The sequence below is a fragment of the Podarcis filfolensis genome (assembly GCF_964270895.1).
Source record: "Podarcis filfolensis genome assembly, chromosome: 10".
NCBI classification, from domain to species: Eukaryota; Metazoa; Chordata; class Lepidosauria; order Squamata; family Lacertidae; genus Podarcis; species Podarcis filfolensis.
Genome location: NC_139612.1, coordinates 30,667,071 through 30,688,340, shown reverse-complemented (window position 1 = coordinate 30,688,340; position 21,270 = coordinate 30,667,071). Strand labels below are relative to the sequence as shown.

The following is a 21,270-nucleotide window of genomic DNA, read 5'->3' as shown; positions in this document are numbered from 1 at the left end:
ATGTTATTCATCACAGAAAACTCTAATCCGTCATTTGCGAACTATGCCACCCTAAAAAACCAATATTAAGAAACAGCTGCCATATCTTGATTTAAACATATGAACAAGGTGCTCTGTGTGTGTGTATGTATATATATGTGTGTGTATGTATATATATATCCCTGATCAGCTGTTGCATTCCTTAGGATGTTCCTAAGAGGATTGTATGCTGTAGTGGTACACTAGATACCAAGTAAAAATGGGGCTTTCAGTGTTACGTTCCAGCTCTCTAGAATCAGCTTCGGATTAAAATTAGGGTAGCACCTAACATTTTGCTTTTAGGTGGTTACTGAAAGCTTGCATTTGCTGAAGTGACTTCAGGGCCTTTCCTAAAATGTGTGTCTGTTGTTGGCATCTGTCTGTCTTGAGAGATGATGGAGGTGAAGTCAGCACCTTGGGATGAGAGCCTGGGTAGGAGGTCCTGGGCTGCCCAAAGAATAGGACCTCCCTCTTGGCCTCACCCATGTGAACCAAAGGGAAGCAGAGCAATATGCTTGGCACCAGCTTGGCTGCAGAAGTTGCTGGAAGGAGGTGGCATACAAGGCGCCATCCAACCATTTAGGGAATCTAGATTTGTGTAGTCCTTAGTCTTTGCTTCTCCCAAAGTTTTTCCTCATGACAGTAGGTATGGGTTTCCACTCAAGGTTTACTCTCAAAGCCTTTCTCACAAGGCAGCAGAGGTTTAAGATCAAGAGTTTTCCTTCTCTTAGACTTGAGGTTTCCTCAACCTTGGTCCTCCAGATGTTTTGAGACTACAATTCCCATCATCCCTGACCACTGGTCCTGCTAGCTAGGGATCATGGGCGTTGTAGGCCAAAAACATCTGGAGGGCCAAGGTTGAGGAAGCCTGTCCTGAATGGACTACCTTCCCAGGTTAACAAGCCCCAGCAGCCCCTCACTTCCCTCTACAGCACATGCAGAAACTGCCTTCTTGAAAGAGGGTGACAACCAAGGAAAGAGATCCTTCTCCGTGGTCCTCCCACTACACCATGTGTAGAACACTCTCCCCAAAGAGAAAGGGTGCAGAACCTTTTCAGCCCAAAGGCCACATCTCACTTTGGAGCAGCCTTCTAATTAGGGCCACCTGTCAGTGGTGGGTGGTGCCAGAGGCAAAAGTGGGTGGGGCAATTAATGTAAATTTCACCTTGGCTAGATGCCCTTCTCTTTCCTCCATCTGGGATTATCAGAGAATGCATTCCAGTTACACAAAACCACTCAAGCAGGTTGCAAACCAGGGCTGCTGAGAGTTGCAGGCAGAAGAGAGAGAGCATGGCCTGGGGAGGGGATTGTGGCCTACCAAGAACCTCAGGGGCCACAGAAGAGGTGTAGAGGTCCTTATTTAGTCCCTATGCTTGATACTCCCCAGCCCGTGCTAAGGAGGCTCACTTGACACACGCTTTAATCTTTTAATCTTCCAGGTCCTTTAATAACATTTCAACACCTCTAATTTTAGTCACTATTAAATCTTATGGGGACATGTTTTAGGTTCTATTGGGGTTTTCAGATTTTATATGATTGTGCCATGTGCTCACACTTGCTTTTTGGTTGTTGTTGGTTGGTTGCATCATTTTGAATTGTTCACATTTTGAATTTATGTATTTATAAACTTTACGTCCTGCAGTATAAAAAGAAATCTCTAAGCGGTTTACATAAAATGTAATTGGGAAGGGGGGATCAATATAAATTCATAGAGCACTAACGGTCCAATAGAACTCTTTTACGAGCTAAATAAAAACAGAATAAAATTATATACCATAGATCAGGATTCCCCAACCTGGTGCCCTCAGCTTCCATCAACCCCAGCAAGTATAGCCACACTGTCCTGCAACTGTTGGGATTTGTAATACAAAACAGCAGGAAGGCCCGAGGTTGGCAAAGGCTACCATGGATAATATGTTATTAAGTAATAATAATTTCTATTTATTTAAAAGGTATTTAAAGCTACTTATTGGCTCCGCCTCTCAAACTACCCAGGGGGGAGCATTCCGAAAGGTGGGTGCTACCACTGAGAGAGTCCACTTCCATGGAGTCTCCAAGAGATAGTCTGGCGGTTGTGGGGTGGCCAGCAAGGTTTCCTTGGCAGATCTTAAGTCTCAATTTGATCTGTAAGCGGGGGAAGAACTCTACTAGTTTTCTTGTTTTCTGTTGTATTGTATGTTGCCTAGAGGCTCGTTGCATAAGGCAACTAATAGTAGTATGCACTATTTATTTAGGAAGTTGCATGTTTGTTTTTTCAATTCCCATTTTAATTGTAATTAACTTGCCTTTGAAAGACATTGCGTACTTGCCATTTTAAAGCTGGTGATAGACTAGAATGCCCCTAGGGACATTCCTTAACAAAAAATACTTTATGTGTAAAACCTGATAATAGAACAGAATAAATATACTAATTGTAGCAGAAGCAACAGCACACTTCAGTACATTTATTCATTAATTTTATATGCATTGGCTCTTTCTAAAAAATATATGAAAAAAAGTCCCTCACCATGATTCCCATTGGAAAGGACAAACATTAGCTCTTCCCTTCTGATCAAGGTCTTCTTGCCTTTGAATACTCAGGGGCTTGTACTGTGGATGCCTCTGTGTCAATAGTAATTGTTTCCAGTAGGATGTAGCTTATTTGTGCATTTATGGCTTTCCCTACCTTGTACCAGCCAAGTCAATGAAAGGTTAATGTGAACCTTCATGTATTTATCAAATGATGCCCTTTTAAGGCAATCACTTGTCTCCAAACTCAGAACTGGATCGTTCATTCATTCATCCAGATCAATGGCAAATCTCTCGTGGTAAACCCTTGAACATTCCTTTTCATCACAACACTACAGTGTTTAATTATGCAAAACAAGTTTATGGGCAATAGGAAGCTTTTGGTAGTTTCCCATTTTCATTAGATGTAGCCAAGCTTCAGGCTACACCTTCTTTACATGCAGGGTCATCCAGCCCATGAAGTGCAGTGAGGCAATTGTCTCAGGGCAGCAGACTCCCAATAGCCGGGAGAGATGATCCATCTGGCCTCTGTAGGGGGACACTACTTGTCACCTTCTGCACTTGTTGGCCGCTGCCTCCTCTTCTTGCTGCATGCCCACTCTGTGCTTTCTAGCATTCTGCCACTAGAAGCAAAACAGGAATGTCGCCCCCGGCCTCCTCCTATACCATGTCTCCACCCACGTGCCCACTTCCACCCAGCACATACCACAATGCCAGGCACACAGAGGAGGAGGCATTTCTTCTTTAGTTTCTAGCAGGAAAATGTCTGGGCCGACCCTGTTTACATGTTTTCAGGAACCTGTAACTACACATAGAAAAGTAAAGGGACCCCTGACCGTAAAGTCCAGTCGCGGACGACTCTGGGGTTGCGGAACTCATCTCGCTTTACTGGCCGAGGGAGCCGGCGTACAGCTTCCGGGTCATGTGGCCAGCATGACTAAGCAGCTTCTGGTGAACCAGAGCAGCGCACGGAAACACCGTTTACCTTCCTACTGGAACGGTACCTATTTATCTACAGTGGTGCCTCTGGTTAAGAACTTCTGGAGGTCCGTTCTTAACCTGAGGTACCACTTTAGCTAATGGGGCCTCCCGCTGCCACCGCGCAATTTCTGTTCTCATCCTGAGGTAAAGTTCTTAACCTGAGGTACTACTTTCGGGTTAGCGGAGTCTGTAACCTGAAGCGTTTGTAACCTGAGGTACCACCATACTTGCATTTTGACATGCTTTTGAACAACTAGGTTGGCAGGAGCTGGGACCGAGCAACGGGAGCTCACCCCATTGCGGGGATTCGAACCGTCGACCTTCTGATCGGCAAGCCCTAGGCTCTGTGGTTTAGACCATAGCACCACCCGAGTCCCTAATTACACGTAAGGTAAAGGTAAAGGGGACCCCTGACCATTAGGTCCAGTCGTGGCCGACTCTGGGGTTTCGGCGCTCATCTTGCTTTATTGGCCGAGGGAGCCGGCGTACAGCTTCCGGGTCATGTGGCCAGCAGGACTAAGCCGCTTCTGGTGAACCAGAGCAGCGCATGGAAAGGCCATTTACCTTCCTGCCAGAGCAGTACCTATTTATCTACTTGCACTTTGTGCTTTCGAACTGCTAGGTTGGCAGGAGCAGGGACCGAGCAACGAGAGCTCACCCCGTCGCGGAGATTCGAACTGCCGACCTTCTGATCGGCAAGTCCTAGGCTCTGTGGTTTAACCCACAGCACCACCCGCGTCCCTTAACTACACATAGAACCCTGCTATAAATGATGGGTGCAATTGTTTGTAAACAAACCTTAAGTACCCTTAGATCATGTCCACATGGTTATTCTTACAGGCCCCTATATATTGTTTCATCGTACTTGATCCTCACAAAGGGCACAACTGCTTGTATTTTTCGCTGGCTGAATAAGCAAACGCAGGTAACCGTGCGCTATGCAGGAATAATGCAGGCTGCCGGGTGTTGGGGAGAGAACACTGCTGGACCATCTTGGCTCCCTCCACTTCATTTTGACATGTAGTATCTGGAAATGGAGCATATTGAGAAGTTAGCATGGCAGGTTCTACAGGGAAAAACCTTCCTGTGCTTCCTAGAGCAGGACTAAAGAAGAAAGTGGCATTCTTACCCGGAAGAATGATTAAACTGCAGCATCCTGGGAAATGGAAGGTTTCATGTGGGTGGGTGTTGGGAATGTGTGACTTGTGTCTTTCCCCGCCCCCCCCTCCCGGAATCCTGCTAACATTTGTTGTAATCTTTACAAATTAAGGTCATTACAAAATTGCTTATCAGTAGCAGCATTTTCCCTGGTTGCCTCCATCTAATGACATGAAACTGTAGTTGGCACATCATGCTTCTCATGTGATAACTAGTACAATAGCTTATCACAGATAGAACCTTATCACACTAATGCAGTTCCCTTCAATTGGAAGCAAGCTGTGCCATGATAAGCTTATAACTGGATGGCTAACGCATCAAGAGGGTCATGTGATCTGGCCCTCAGTTGCCCTTACACAAGATAGATTTTGTTAGTTTACACATTCAGCTGCTGCATCACAAATTTAACTGCAAGGAAATTGCTAAGTAGGCATGGGCAAGAGACTGTGATATTTTCATGGGCTATGGAGACGTTTGGCTGTGCAGAATCTTTTCATGCTACAAGAAGGAAGTAGTCCTTCTGAAGTCCTGGTCCAAAGAAGGGCAGGCTTCCTGCATTCTTAATAGCTATGTAGAAACTGAAGTGACACAGAGCTGAAACCCCTATTTTACAGAACTATTAGAGATACAGAATCTCTGTCCTCCTGTCTGTCACCCAGTGAACGCAGTAGGAAGAGAGAACTTGCTGCCTAGCAACATTTTTAAAGTAGATCTCATAATCATATAGTGCACAGGTAGGCAAGTTTGTTAAAAAAAAAACTTGGAATGGCAGAAAACAAGGTCCTTCTGAAGTGTATTGAAAACTGTACAGTTCTGCTCATTTTCCATTTTAATTGCATTGATTATTATATCCTTCAGTGTAAAAAAAGAATCAAAGATTTTAGCTGTTGCTGAAATAAATCAAAGTTCACTCAAATATATTAAAAGTGATGTGAACAGGCAGGATACACTTCCATTTAACTGTGCCACAGGAAAATTGCTATAATAAAGGTGGTAATAAAATCCGAATGCCCCTGCTTTTTATAAATTTCTTTCTTTTTTTTTGCAGCCTTACTTCACTTGCCTCTTGGGGGGCTTCCACACAGGGGGCCTCCACACAGGAGGTTATTGTGGGCTCAGTGCTGCTCAAGCATCCTTCGCAGCATCCACATACCATCCTCACCTAGATCTCTTTGGTAAATTAAAAATTGGTTTACTTACAAACCCTTCCAAGGTCTGGTTCATGTGCTTTTCCATCCATCAATCAGAAAAGCTGCACAGGCAGTAAAACTTAGTTTAGTTACAAAGCAGTGAAAGTTCCTAAATTATTGGTATAGGAACTCAAGAGAGCCATGTAACTGAGCTGGAGTGAGCAGTTCAAGCTTCTTCACATGTTGAGTTTCTCAGGTAGACTTAGGGTGAACAATAGGCTTTATTACCTATTTATTCCCGAAGTAAAAGGAAATGACATAGGTAATTCTAGCAGAATAGCTTACTCTGTGTAACCCCTTCACGCTTTAATTAGATCTAAGCATGTTGGTTATTAGGAGACTGGTTATCCCACAATACTCAAGCTAGTAGTGAATCAGAAGACTTATTCCTGCAGAGTGGAAATCAAAATCAAGAGAAGTTTCAAAATGGTTCCAATGGCAGATATGGCAAGATAGTGGAAAGAAGTACATCAGTGATTGTCAGGTGACTAAGAAGGAACTGTTCTGTTCCAAATTAGTCTCTGCTAAAATGTCTTTTACACATGGAAGTATATTTCCATTCTCAGATGAATGCCTTTATGAAGGTAGATGCTGCCTTTCATTTGTATATTAGATTATACAATCTTAAGAGAAGAGACAAGTCCCATAAATGAGAGAAGCAAGTTCAGACAGAATTACTGCTGATAGTTTGGGAAATGAATTTGAGGCTGAATATTTGGGTTTTGGCACTATCAAACCCTGCTCCAAAACTTCTGAAAGCCACAGCAAAATTAGGTGTGTTTTCCATTACTGTACAGCATGTTCAACCTGGACTATACAATTTTCATTGCTGTCACGCTATTATCAACAGTAGTCTGTGCCTCCCTTTCTTTCCAGATAAAATCAGCCAGTTAGAACAATATATTATGCAAACAAGAGCTCTGCTCAGAGAGAGTCAAGTGCTAATGCTTCCGATTAATTTTAAAATCCTGTTCTGGAAGAGATCCATTGGAGATAATAGGGGAGAGTGGTCCCTGACTGAGACCTATCAAAATTTTGACAAGCGTTTGGTACTTTTGAGTTGATATTTTACAGACAGATGTTTGGAATTAACTGGGTGTAATAGCACCAAAAATATTACTATCCTACCTTTTATCTTAGATGGCTCTTCCTCGAAGTTAATATATTTTTAATGCAAATATCCCTTATTCCTCTATTGCTCAGAATTCCTTTTTTTGTGTGTGTTCTAATCTGATAACCATTACAATTTCTTGGCTAATTTTATGAAATCGAAAACGCAATATTTGGTGATGAGCAGTCCTGTGTAGGAAGTTAGCACATGTCAGATCCTCTTAACAGGGGATTGTGGGCTGACCGCAGGACACCCCCTCTTTAGCACTGGTGTCCAGCTTCGCAATGGAGTATGGCTCCCCTGTCACCCCAGGGAGGTGCTCCAATGGGAGCGCAGGGAGAGCTGTGGGGCCTATTTAAACAGCGGCCCGACGCTCATGTGTCATTGTTTCTTTATTTCCCAAGGGGCTGGATTGTGGCCCTGACGCGCAATCAAAAGACTACGTCCATCTTCATTCTTCCTTGCCATTAGCTCCTTATGCTTACGCAGAACCTCAGGGAGCAAGTACAGAATCTGATTAGAAAGTAAAAGTACAAGTTAGACGTGCAGGAACCCCTAAATAATAGATTTCTCCACCTCTTCTCAAATGCATTTAAACATATTTAAATGGGAAATCTTTCTGGGTGCAAAATACTGTTAGCAACTAGGGCCCCACCTGCAATATACTGGCACATTTAAAGCCATCTTGTTCAGCCATGACTCCCCTCCCCACCAAATCCTGAGATCAGTTGCTTGTTAAGGATGCTGAGAGTTCTTAGGAGCTTCCTATTCCCCTCACAGAGCAACAATTCCCAGAGTGGTGTTACAATAAATTCCTCTTCCCTAATGTACTCTAAGGGACGCAGGTGGTGCTGTGGGTTAAACCACAGAGCCTAGGACTTGCCGGTCAGAAGGTCGGCGGTTCGAATCCCCGCGACGGGGTGAGCTCCCGTTGCTCGGTCCCTGCTCCTGCCAACCTAGCAGTTTGAAAGCACGTCAAAGTGCAAGTAGATAAATAGGTACTGCTCCGGCGGGAAGGTAAACGGCGTTTCCGTGTGCTGCTCTGGTTCACCAGAAGCGGCTTAGTCATGCTGGCCACATAACCCTGAAGCTGTACGCCGGCTCCCTCAGCCAGTAAAGCGAGATGAGCGCCGCAACCCCAGAGTCGGTCACGACTGGACCTAATGGTCAGGGGTCCCTTTATTTTTAATGTACTCTGGGAATTGTAGCTTAATGAGGGGAATAGGGGTTTTCAGAGGAAGCCATGACTGCTTAAAGTTAAATTATACTGCATTAAATGTATAGTACAGAAAGGGCCAAAAACGTTTAGCATTTCTGGGGTGCAGCACATTCTAATGTAAACTACCATTTTGCTTTCAAGCTTTTTGTGTCTTATTTTAGTCTTGAAGCAACCTTCATCTGAATCCTTTAATGGTAGGGATCTTAGATGTGGATTCCAATTCAAAATGTGATGCACTGTTTATTTAAATCTTTGAATTTGGAGATTAAAAATCCCAGTCACCGTTCTCAATTGACTTTGAGAAAATATCAAGCTTCAATTGATGGAATATTATCTGTGCTTTAAAAATCCTAAATGTAAGACTTCTCCCAGTGCTTCCAGCCATTGTCTGTATATTTTCTATTTTGTTTTTTAATTGGAAAGATAAAGTTATCGCTGTTTTTTTAGAAATCATTCTTCACTTGTTTTATCGCTAGACTAGAATATGTTTATATTGAGTATGCCTTGCAAGAAAACACCTTATGAATTATTTTAAAGCTCTTTTTTGCTCCTTTGTTCTGTTCTAGGTCTCTTGAAATGTTTTGCTGCAAACCCTTTTCTGTGCACAAATTGTACCACTCATTTTTCAAGAAAGTGTTATGCTTTTATGCAGAAAAACAAAAACTACTATTATTATTTACTTGGATATTAGTCTCTCTTTGTTCTATGCATAGGATTCCAACCTGAGTCTGAAATGAATGAGTAGATAGTGACCTGATAAGTGAGCTAACAAGCATTTGCATATATGTCCTCTCAAGTGATATTTACTAGGGGGTGGGGGAAATATAGGAACAAAGGCATTAGCTCTGATTTTAAAGCCCACAACTTCTTTAAAAATCAGAAAATTGAAGTACCTGGTATAAATGGAAGGTTGCTGCATGCTGTTCAAATGGAGTTCAGCCACGTTACATGTAAACATTTTCAAGGACTCCTCGCTTTATACTGAAGCCTTACAATTGATTGCATTTGAGAGTTCTCAGAGTGGTTTGGGTCAACAAAGATGTGCAGAAAGTAAACGATGAGCCGAATAGAGAATTGTTGCCACAGCATCTGAATTTATAAACAACAAGGCAAGGGGCTGCACTCAAATTAGTCATACTAAGAGTAGACCAATTGAAACTAATGGCCCTAAGTAAGCCATGTCTATTAATTCCAGTGGATCTGCTCTGAGTATGGCTTAGTTGGGTACAACCCAAGAATAAGGGCAGGTTTCTATATAACAGAAAAATGCAGAAGAGACAGGTGTGAGTTGAGGTGCTTTCTCTCTACTTGCTGTAGTGTGTTTTTACAAACCTGCTCGACCTATTAAGGTGACACAATCACACACACACACACACACCCTGTGTTATGTACCGAAGTTCTCACCCTGGGCCAGCAGGGGGATACTGTAGATAGTTTTCACTCAGGTCCACATATGCAAATAAGGGATTGAAAGTGATGTTCAGTGATTGGATAGTTGCAGAAAGTTGTTACTGTTGTGTTGTAGTGGAGCTCTATATAAGCAGGTTGGCTGAATCCTTCAGTTCAGTTCTGTTCTGGCCTGTGAATAAACAAGAGCTGTCTGAAGAATCGCTGTGTTGTCTGATATGTTCACCCACAACTTAACGCCCTGCCCCCAAATTAAAAATGCAAGAAAACTTTTCCCTTTCCCCTCCAGTTAGCTAAAGTGTATTATATGTCAAAGCCCTGGAGAGAGCACTCCAGCTCCCTAAGGAAAATAACATCTTATTGTTTGGGTCTTATCAAGTGCCAGGCTATGCAAAACCATAGGGTTTTTTTGTGTAAATTAAGCCGAGCAAAGCAGAGTTGGCACAGCATCTGAAATTAAGAAAGGCTCATTCACGATAATCAGGGCTGAAGACAGGATTTGCTTGTTTTACAGTGCTCTGAGATGTATTCATTATGGAATCAGTTCTGCTCATGTATGCACAATTTTTGCAGCTACCACACAATTATGTCATCGTCAAAATGTCATCCTGTGTCCCCCACGCCCCTTAATCCTGACTTATTCTTTCCAAGGAAACTCTGTCAAAGTTAACAGTTCTGTTGTCGGTGACCTGTTTGCGATACCTGAATGTGTCATTCTCAGCATCTTTGGTTCTGAGGCTTCTTGTAGACCTAGATTCCTCTCCCCTTGCCTTTTGTGCTGATTTGTAGCCATGCTGCCACATTCTGTCCTAATTCCTTTTTTTAAAAAAATTGGTTACAAATTCCCCTTCCTCTGCTTCTTAGCCTCAATAGTTTGCCTTCCGTATGTTACAGCAGCAGCATATGGTCAAAGGAATGTTTCCATACAGGTGTTGCAAATTTGCCCAGGTGTAGATACTGTCTTCCCACAAGGAGAAAGCAGAGGCTACAGATATAGCCAAGATATAGACTCACCCAATGCCTAACTACCTTACAAAGTTGTGATGATTGCTATGAGGTAGGTGAAAGCCAGATGGCCGATGCCAAATGGAAAATTCCTACCTGGCCCCCAAATACAGTGTGCGACTTGATCCATAATGGACTTGAGAGCCAGTGTGGTGTAGTGGTTAAGAGCGATAGACTCGTAATCTGGTGAACCGGGTTCGCGTCTCCGCTCCTCCACATGCAGCTGCTGGGTGACCTTGGGCTAGTCACACTTCTCTGAAGTCTCTCAGCCCCACTCACCTCATAGAGTGTTTGTTGTGGGGGAGAAAGGGAAAGGAGATTGTTGGCTGCTTTGAGACTCCTTCAGGTAGTGATAAAGCGGGGTATCAAATCCAAACTCTTCTTCTTCTTACCCAAAGTGTTTGTTGTCTCAATACCTGGCTGCAACGCTGTTCACACTTACCTGAGATAGGTTTGCTGAACTCAATTGAATGTGCATTTGAGTAGACATCTATGGGTTGTACTTCCCTTAAGGCACAAAATGTCACTATACTTCATTTAGCACATGTGAAAAGGGGAAGGAGGGGCAAATTAGTATTCCAAACTTTATATGTTATTAAGCATAAATGGGTTTTTCAGATTTAAGTGCTAAGGTTCAAAAGTCAGCCGCAGTCATTTTATTAAGCAAGAACTTAGCGAAACAAATCATTATCTAAATAAGCTCTCTGAGATGGTTATCATTTATGTCAAGAGCGCTATGCACTTAAGCACACTTAGCTCTTTGTTGGCGTGTGACCTTAAGGTATAAGGTAATTTCTTCACCGCAAACTTTGGGGAAATGACTGATACCTGATTTGGTTCTGAGTGCTAAATCATTTTAAGCTCAACCTTAGCTTTTCTTTTATTTCATAAAAATTATATGCCTTATTTATATGCCTCTTTATTGTAGGAGAAACCTCAAAGTGTTCTTTTTATTTTTAAAAAAATGTATTCAAAGCCAAATATAACAAAGAGCCTTGTGGCAATATGAAGACTAACAAACATATGACAGCATAAACTTTCATGGGCAATAGCCTACTTCGCCCCTGGTAACTACCAAGGGTTAGTAAATACGTTCTCAGCTACTGAACCAACAGTAATCCAAAAAAAGCAAACATTTCTGGTATTACAGCTTTTTCTGAAAATTAAAATTAAACACTAAAATCTTTTATACTGTTTAAAGTTCTAAAATGCTAATCGTTTTCTTTCAACAGAGGAATTCAAGGGCTCAACACTAGTTGAATTAATGAAGAAAGAAGGCACAACTTTGGGGCTTACAGTGTCTGGTGGAATTGACAAGGATGGTAAACCAAGAGTGTCCAACCTTCGTCAAGGAGGAATTGCCGCTCGGTAAATACTTCTCAAACCAAAAAGCAGAACATTGTATGAAAGCCTTTAAAAAAATCCCATTAACAAATAAGAAAGGTCTACTGATAACTTAAGGCTGGCATATCAGAACAGGCACACAGAATGAAACAATTTTTTTTCACCATCTTCTCCCCTGCTTCCCTTGAGTGGCTTATGCTTGAAATATCAAATATCGTTTCAAGATAATTAATTTCCTTTGAATTTGATAATTAACACGAGACCTATTTCACAGTTAAGAATGTGGTTTTAAAATATGCACAGGACATTTAGGTTGTAGTCTCCTATACAACTTCCTGGCGGTAGGCCCCATTTAATTCAATGTTGCTTACTTCTGAGCAGAAATGTGTAGCATTGCATTGTTAGTGACTTGTGCAGAAGACTTCCTGCTACCAGCTGGCTGAAACTGGATAGCAACTGTTTATAAAGTAAAACAAAGAGTTAAGTGGATTGTATTCGAGCTAACTTGTCTAATTGGCAAGGTCTAAAGATGACCGAAACAAGTTAATAACATACTCCTGCACTATATTTCAAATCAAACTTCACTAAATCAATGAACTTGACTAAATAGGAGAGGAACCATAGCTATAGGACCCATGCAGCCATTAAGCAAGGTGGGGGGATACCAGCTCAGGTGGCAGAAGCCCCCAAATCAGCACTCCCGTCACCAGCTTCGGAGCATGTAAGATCTCTCCAGAAATCGTCATCAATTCCAGCAATGCTCCTCCACTGTTGGAGGAGAACATGGCGCAGACAGTGGCAACAGGGCAGGTTAGCACTTTCTGTTTCACCTCAAGTGGCAAAATGGGTTCTGCGGCCCCTGCATAGCTCTGTGGTAGAATACAGCCACTCTAGGCAAGGGCAACCTGTTTCAGTCCTTAGTATCTACAGCAAAAAAAAAAAGGTTTCATGGAGGAGATGATGTGAAAAATGCCAGCCTAAGACCCTCGAGAGCTGCTGCCAGTTTCAGTAGTCAACAGTGGGCTGTGTACAAATAGTTAGATCTGATATGGGGCATTTTCCTATGCTCCTAGTCTCTGGGGGCAGTGGCCTGCCTGTTCTTTGCCAGAAAATCTCCTTGCGCAGTGATGGCACTGCATAAATAAATTTTTAAAATGCTGAATAGCCTAGTATAATGCTATATTACCATTTGGATAATTAGCGTTCAGATAATTATAATTATCATTTTATTAAATTTGTATACTGCCCTATACCCATAGAACTCAGGGCCGGTATATTCTAAATAATATATTTTTTATTAAGAATAATGTGAAACAGTACAAAAAAGGAGAGATATTGGTCACCAGATTCAAAGCAAAATACAGTCGTATTTTAACTTGTAAACATTGCAGGTCTTACCCAGCACATTTCAAAGTAATGTTGCTCTCTTTTTTGTTGTTCATTTCCCACCTTTATTTTTAATTAGTTTACTAATTACAGCATAATACAGTAAAAAATAAAATAAAGCAGATGTTCAACTTGCCCGTGTAACATCTTGTTGTATTGCTTACAGAACAATGCTAATAAATTATACGGGTACTTATTCTGCCGAATATTCGTTATTTTAAGATGTGATTAAAAATACCATCTTTCTATGAATGTATTAAGTCACCCATTTCCTTTAATACGTTAGCATGGATAAGAAAACAGTATTCCAGTTTCTTTCAGACTAGCTCAGAATGAAGTTAGTTATTAAGACAAAGTAAGAAACAACAACACAGTTTCACTGAAGATTGCATGTGTGTTGCAGGAGTGACCAACTGGATGTGGGAGACTACATCAAATCTGTGAATGGAATCAACCTGACAAAGTTCCGCCATGATGAGATCATCAGTTTGCTTAAAAACGTTGGCGAGCGAGTTGTATTAGAAGTGGAGTATGAGCTACCGCCAGTCTGTAAGTAATGAGCTCTAAACTGTGATAATTATGTGTGCAAAATACTCTTACATGAGTGAGGTTAATGGGGATGTTCAACTGTTACTGGTTTTTCAAAACTGAAATAGTAAAAAAAAAAAAAGTAAAGGACCTATGGACGGTTAAGTCCAGTCAAAGGCGACTGGGGTTGCGGCGCTCATCTTGCTTTCAGGCCAAGGGAGCCGGTGTTTGTCCACAGACAGTTTTCCAGGTCACGTGGCCAGCATGACTAAACTGTTTCAGGCGCAACAGAACACCATGACGGCACAGGGAAATGCCGTTTAGTTTCCCGCCACAGCAGTATCTATTTATCCACTTGCACTGGCGTGCTTTAGAACTGCTAGGTTGGCAGGAGCTGAGACGGAGCAACGGGAGCTCACTCCGTTGCGGGGATTCAAACACCCCCGACCTTCCAATCGGCAAGCCCAAGAGGCTCAGTGGTTTAGACCACAGCGTCGCCACATTCCATGGTTTGGAACACTTAACACCTTCAGGTGCTGAAATTGGGCTTTCTCCCCACTGCCAGCTCCCACTCTTGATCCAGTTTCAGGTGCCTTATTGTTTTGTACTTACATGACCATCTCTATATGTTTAGCTTCCCTCGTCTCAGTTGCTAGCAAATTGCCCATCTGTCTGACTGAGTTAGGATATGTGTGGATAAAAGAAGCTGTGGAAGAGTTGGTAACTTCAAGTTGTTTAGCCCCATCACAACATTCTCCCCAAAGAGCAGCACTTTACTCTTCTGTATATTAATGAATGTTGGCCATTTACTTACATGGAAATAAGAAAAAGCACTCACACCAGAAGGTAATACTGCACCCTGTGATTTCATTGTGTGGGATGTGGGGTAGATTTTTTTTTTCCCCACCCTAATTTTCTGTTTATTTTGTCCCATCGCACTCAGGTCAACTGGGAAGCAAGGCAGACCTTATTTGAAATGCATTCTTATCCTTTGTTCATACAGCCCTTTGTTGGCTTCTGTTTCTTGTTCATATGTCCAAAACAAACGCACTGTCATACATACAGAGAGGGAAATAAAATGACTTTATTTCTATAGTCATTTCAGTGCATCCCAGTCATAAAAATTAGAGGTGCAACCCAGCACACCATTTCTGAAATCAATGGTACGTTCAGTGCTTGTTGCCCAGCGGTGGATTGTGTTCAATTGATTGAACATATGTAGTTTTTAGGTCCTGGTCGTTGAATTACATTTGATGTTTTTATTAACAATTTTGAACTTCAGTGCTCTGTTTATGATGTTCTTTGGTGTTAATAATTCAGCTTTGTGATCTGAATTAGGGGCTCTGATTAACTTAATCAACTGAGCATACGGTGAACTTCATAGGTTAAAGGCATATATTTCGAATGTAACAACTCTGTTTACACTGTTATGTTGCGTGTGTGTGATTTTTGTCCACTGAATCGAAAAATGAGTCTGTCACGCTGCATTACAGTTACAACCATAACTGTTCATTTAAGTTTTCAGAATTTCTGACCTTGTACAAGTACATCTTGTAATGAAACTGAATGATCGGTGTCTAGCTGTCACTATCTGGTCAACAAAGGACACAATTCCTTGTCATGCCATACTTCTTTTTACCATTCTCTTTCTCCTTTCCTCTCAGGTACACCCACACACACCAGTGTTGTCTATGAATAAGAGGGTATTAGAAATGAAGACTCTTGTGTTCAATTGCTAGCTCAGCAATACTGGCAGACATCTCAGTTGCAGCTTCTTGGTTGTAGAATTGGAAATGTAGTACTCTGGGTTATAGGAATATTTTGAGGCTGACAAGATATAAATAGTATCCTGAAGGTTATATATATATTCTGCATTGCTGTTCATTACTCTAATGCTCTCTGATATCTAGCAAGACTGATTTCAAAGATCAATCAAGCAATCAATCAATCAGAAAACACCTGAAGAACTAAATACAGCCATAGTTCTTCCAAGATTTACAATTCTATAAGCTTATACTTACAGAATTATAAAAGGGTGGCGCTGTGGGTAAAACCTCAGTGCCTAGGACTTGCCGATCGCATGGTCGGCGGTTCGAATCCCCGCGGCAGGGTGAGCTCCCGTCTTTCGATCCCAGCTCCTGCCCACCTAGCAGTTCGAAAGCACCCCTAAGTGCAAATAGATAAATAGGTACCGCTTTATAACGGGAAGGTAAACGGTGTTTCCGTGTGCTGCGCTGGTGCTGGCTCGCCAGAGCAGCTTCGTCACGCTGGCCACGTGACCCGGAAGTGTCTGCGGACAGCGCTGGCCCCCGGCCTCTTAAGTGAGATGGCCGCACAACCCTAGAGTCGGACACGACTGGCCTGTACGGGCAGGGGTACCTTTACCTTTAAGTTTATACTTATATAGGGCAAAGGCATAAGATTATTAAAACCATTGTTTAAACACAGAAACCTGTCTCAAATTGTGTCAGTCAGCATGGCTCTGTCGAAACCTCTCAGAAGCTGATTGTTCCTGTATTTTAGGGGGGGTTTTTCTAAATCTGACTCTGAATGAATTTATTATGTTAGAAGTACTTCATTAATGACTGTAAATGTTTGTATTATTGTACATAGTATAATTGGAAAACTTGTTTTAATTTTTCAGCTGTACAGGGTTCAGGTCTCGTTTTTAGAACTGTGGAAGTGACTTTACATAAAGAAGGGAACACTTTTGGGTTTGTAATAAGAGGTAAGTTCTTCCAAACACTTCATTTCTTGAGCTTGCTGTTCCTTATAAGCCTGTTCTGTCTACCATTCCCCTTTCTCTCCACCTGTTTGTCCCACAGCAGAGCTGGTAAAGATGTCCCTTGTCCTACACAGTTTAAGAATCACAGTTCTTACTGTTAGTTGTATTCTAATATCTAGATTAAGGCCAGTAAAATGAGCATTTGCCAATATTTGACTCCTTGAACCTTGTTTTTAAAAAAGGTTTATTATTTACATTTTTATTCCACCTTTCTGCCCACGGCAGTCTTGACAATCTGAATAAAAGCACAGCAAGCAATAAAATACTATGTAGCAACATATAAACAGAAGAAGTAAGCACCAGTCAGTACCATACCAAAAAATAATAAAACACCAAAAATTGAAAGTAACTTCATGTCTATATTACTGTAATATTCTCTATATGTGGGACGACCCTTGAAGACAGTCCAGACACATCTGTTTACTCAGGACTTTGGCAGAATTTAATTGGATTGTGCAAGGCTGTACGGGTTATTATTGACTCTTCGGCTTTATTTTTTCCCAAGTGCAGGTTTTTTAAGAGATCTTGGTTGTTTCATTGTAGGTTTTAGCATTTCAATTGTGTTTAATGCTTGTAAACCACTGTGGGATCTACATGGATGAAGAACAGTTTTGAAATTCCAGAAATAAATAAAACAAAATAAACAGAGAGAGATCACCTGTCTAAGTAAGAATAATACTGGACAGAGATCAAGACACGCACCCCTATAATTCTAAAAACAGGATGCACCCAATGAAAAGACCCTCTCCCATATCCCTGCCTCAGATGTTGACAGGAATACGAGAAGTATCTTTTTTTGTAGATCTCAGAATTCAGGCAGGCTCATAAAGGAAAGGGCTGTCTGTATGGTAACTACTTCCAACCTACATAGGCTGCGTATATTGATTTCAGTATTTACTGTCCTGCTCCAATTTTTCAGCTTGAAATTAATATAATGAGAATTTAGCCATCACTAAGTACCATTCCTTTGCTTTCAGTGGGACTTGGGCACAGCTAACCTGAGCTGGATTGTGTTCAGCCAGCCCCCCTGAACTAACAATACACCACAGAGTTACTTCACTGGCCTTGAAGTTGGGCGGTTTATTGGGGACTTGAAGAGGGTTTTCTGTTAGTGTCTGCTGCAGATTTTTCAGGATGGTTGCTTTGGAAGTGACAAGGAGTAGCAAGAAGATACCAATTTCATTCTCTTTTCCTAGGTGGAGCACATGATGACAGAAATAAATCTCGTCCTGTTGTAATAACATGTGTTAGACCTGGAGGACCTGCTGACAGGTACAATCCGTCTTCTGCAGAACATGTACACACACACATACATATACGAGAGAAAAGGATATACAGAAAGCTAAAGGATAAATTGTTTGGTGGGAGGTGCCAGTTAAGACAGATATCTGCAAAGCACAATAGACACATTCGCGTCTTATCCATTGTGCCTTATAAATTATACATTTTATTGTATTAGTAATAATAGGTATTGGACAAGACTACATGGGATGAATTTTAATTGAGAGACTCAGCTTGTTTTGTTAAGTAGGGTTTAATCATTTCTGAATGCTTCAAGAGGAAAAGAACACACTTTGCAGTATGCAAATTTAGTTTATCTTGTAACTTTCCTATTGTTAAGCTTTAAGGTGTTTTTTCCTCACATTTCAAGATTTTTTCTTTCACTTTTGGAAGAAGGGTTCTATATTAATTTTTTTTTTTAATGTCCAAACCCTAACTCCTTGCAGGTTTTGTTGGTACTTTACTTAATACATATTTAATAGTAGTAGTTGTCATTGTCATCACATAATTTATATCCTGCCTTTTCTCTAGGGAGGTCAAGGCACTACATATCCCCAACCCCCTTTTTTATTTTCACAAGAATCCTGGGAGTGATATTAGGCTGAGATGTAGACCAAACATCACCCAGTGGCCTTTGTAGCTGAGTGGAAATTTAGCTTAAGTGTCTTCTAGTGCGTGTAAACATTTTGGAGGGGGCAGAAAACTGAAATCTCTTAATAATGCCACTGATTTTTCTTGAGAGGAATGTTTGTTTGCAGTCAGCCAAGATGATTCAGTGATTCTTTGTGATTGCTCTAGCTCACTTGCCATTCTGCTCAGTCATAAGCCACCTTTGTGCTTGCTAAGAGCATATCCTTCATTGATGTTGATGAGGAATCTCTCCCCTCCCCCTGTTTTTTATGCCTGCATGCACATCACATTTGGAATGGGGCAAATACTATGAAAGACAAGTAGTTTGGGAAATTTCTTTCTTGCATCTTCTTTTATAGCTGAGAGCATGTTGTGATCCATACCAAGGCCAGAAAAAAACACTAGTCAATTTCCTTTCAACTCGCAACGGAGGAAATCAAGAACTTGAAAAATTGGCTGTGAAGTTAATGAGCCTTCACTGTTTACAACTTCCCCCAGCTAAAACAGAAATGGGAAACCGGTGGCCCTTCAGATGTTGTTGGACTCCAACTTCCAACCCCTAACCACCATGCCCAACAGTCATGACCCATGCATGCTGTCGTCCTATAATATCTGGAGGACACCAGGTTCCTCACCACTGCTTAAAATTTTGACTATGACAGGTTGATATTATAGATTGCTATCTTTCATACCAGCCACAGATATTGGCTAAGGGCACTCCTGTAGTGTGGCAATGAAACATTCAAGGGCAAACTTATACTTCCCACTGCTCCCAATTCAACATGTTAAAAGGCATGACAAAGTGTTTCATAGCTTGCCTAACCTGGTGTCCTTTAGATACTTTGGAGAGGTCTACAGCTTTCAGCATCTCTGACCACTAGCCATGTTGGCTGGGTCTGACATTGTGCTGCAAAATATACGGAAAGCGCCATCCAGGTTGAGGACGGCTGGCTTATACAGTAGTTGTTGTTGTTGTTTAGTCATTTAGTCATGTCCGACTCTTCGTGACCCCATTGGACCAGAGCACGCCAGGCACTCCTGTCTTCCACTGCCTCCCGCAATTTGGTCAGACTCAAGTTGATAGATTCGAGAACACTATCCAACCATCTCGTCCTCTGTCGTCCCCTTTCTCCTTGTGCCCTCCATCTTTCCCAACATCAGGATCTTTTCCAGGGAGTCTTCTCTTCTCGTGAGGTGGCCAAAGTATTGGAGCCTCAGCTTCATGATCTGTTCTTCCAGTGAGCACTCAGGGCTGATTTCCTTAAGAATAGAGAGGTTTGATCTTCTTGCAGTCCATGGGACTCTCAAGAGTCTCCTCCAGCACCATAATTCAAAAGCATCAATTCTTTGGCGATCAGCCTTCTTTATGGTCCAGCTCTCACTTCCATACACCACTACTGGGAAAACCATAGCTTTAACTATACGGACCTTTGTCGGCAAGGTGATGTCTCTGCTTTTTAAGATGCTGTCTAGGTTTGTCATTGCTTTTCTCCCAAGAAGCAGGCGTCTTTTAATGTCATGACTGCTGTCACCATCTGCAGTGATCATGGAGCCCAAGAAAGTAAAATCTCTCACAGTAGTAGGAAGTACTAAATGTTCCTGTAATCATATTATTCTGGCCCTCTGCACATGGCAACAGGGAAATTGCTGTGGCCACCTAGATCTTGCTACAGGAGATGCCTCCAGATATTGGTTATAAAGCAATGTGGATGCCTTGGGCAGTTTAATTTGCGTCCTGAAGGTGACCTGAGACCAATTCACAATTCTGGAACCCATTTCCTGTTGGGAGGTGCCAAAAATGAAAACTCAGATATTCCAGGGTAGACCTTTATACTTAGCCTGGTATTTAATGGTCAGAGATGCACAGGCAAGTGTGATATTTTACTAACCTATATACTGATAAATATTTTTTGTGCTGTTGTGGAGCCCTAACTGGAATAGGCACATGTTTATTTGAGGGTGGGGGGGGGGGATATTTGTTGCACTTCCTCACAATGTCCATGTTACTTAGCAATGTGCTGCTATTTCTCCATCACTGATTTTCGGATGAAAGCAATTCCCCTTTTGCTAGTGATCCCTGAACTGTATTGCTGTCGTAATCGATATTAAGAGAAAAGGCAGCTGCACCGAATGTCAGAAGAGAGTGTCAGGGAACCACTTTGCATATGCCTACTGTCTCCAAATTGCATTATATCAAATTAATAATGAGTGTCCTTTTAATCTTCTTTCAGGGAGGGGACAATAAAGCCTGGTGACAGGTTGCTTAGCGTTGATGGAATTCGTCTGGTCGGGACATCACACAGCGAAGCCATGAGCATTCTCAAACAATGTGGGCAAGAAGCAACTCTGCTGATAGAATACGATGTCTCGGTTATGGGTATGTTGAAATGCTGAGCTTTCATTCTGGGAGCCATCTGTGACATTTTACTGTCCATCCTTTAGAGGCTACTTGAACAATGATTATGACCCGTTATGCCTCTAGTAGCACAGATATTCCCATCAGCAGCATCTCATTAATCTCTCTTGGTTCGTGGAGAGGTGAACAGTATTTTATTGTAATTTAGAGTCTGGCTGTTTCATGGTTTGCAGAGTGAGAGCTTATCATAGTTCCTATCAAGGCGGTAACTCTCAGTTATTCAGGTGAGGTTTACTTGTACAAAGGAGATTATGGTGCATTGGTATTTCTCTTAAAACTGGTTTTTTTTAAATAAAAAACATG

At 41.8% G+C, this 21,270-nt stretch overlaps 1 protein-coding gene across 22 annotated transcripts in view; it reads left to right on the top strand.

The window, feature by feature from the left end:
* Positions 1-21,270, top strand: part of GRIP1 (glutamate receptor interacting protein 1) — a 342,494-nt gene that overhangs the window by 265,646 nt on the left and 55,578 nt on the right. For all 22 annotated transcript variants that reach the window (XM_083574411.1, XM_083574393.1, XM_083574397.1 and 19 more), the window contains 5 exons: positions 11,830-11,965; positions 13,731-13,876; positions 16,500-16,583; positions 17,837-17,912; positions 20,783-20,928. In XM_083574411.1, the coding sequence (XP_083430537.1) occupies positions 11,830-11,965; positions 13,731-13,876; positions 16,500-16,583; positions 17,837-17,912; positions 20,783-20,928 (588 nt within the window). The remainder of the gene's footprint in view (positions 1-11,829; positions 11,966-13,730; positions 13,877-16,499; positions 16,584-17,836; positions 17,913-20,782; positions 20,929-21,270) is intronic.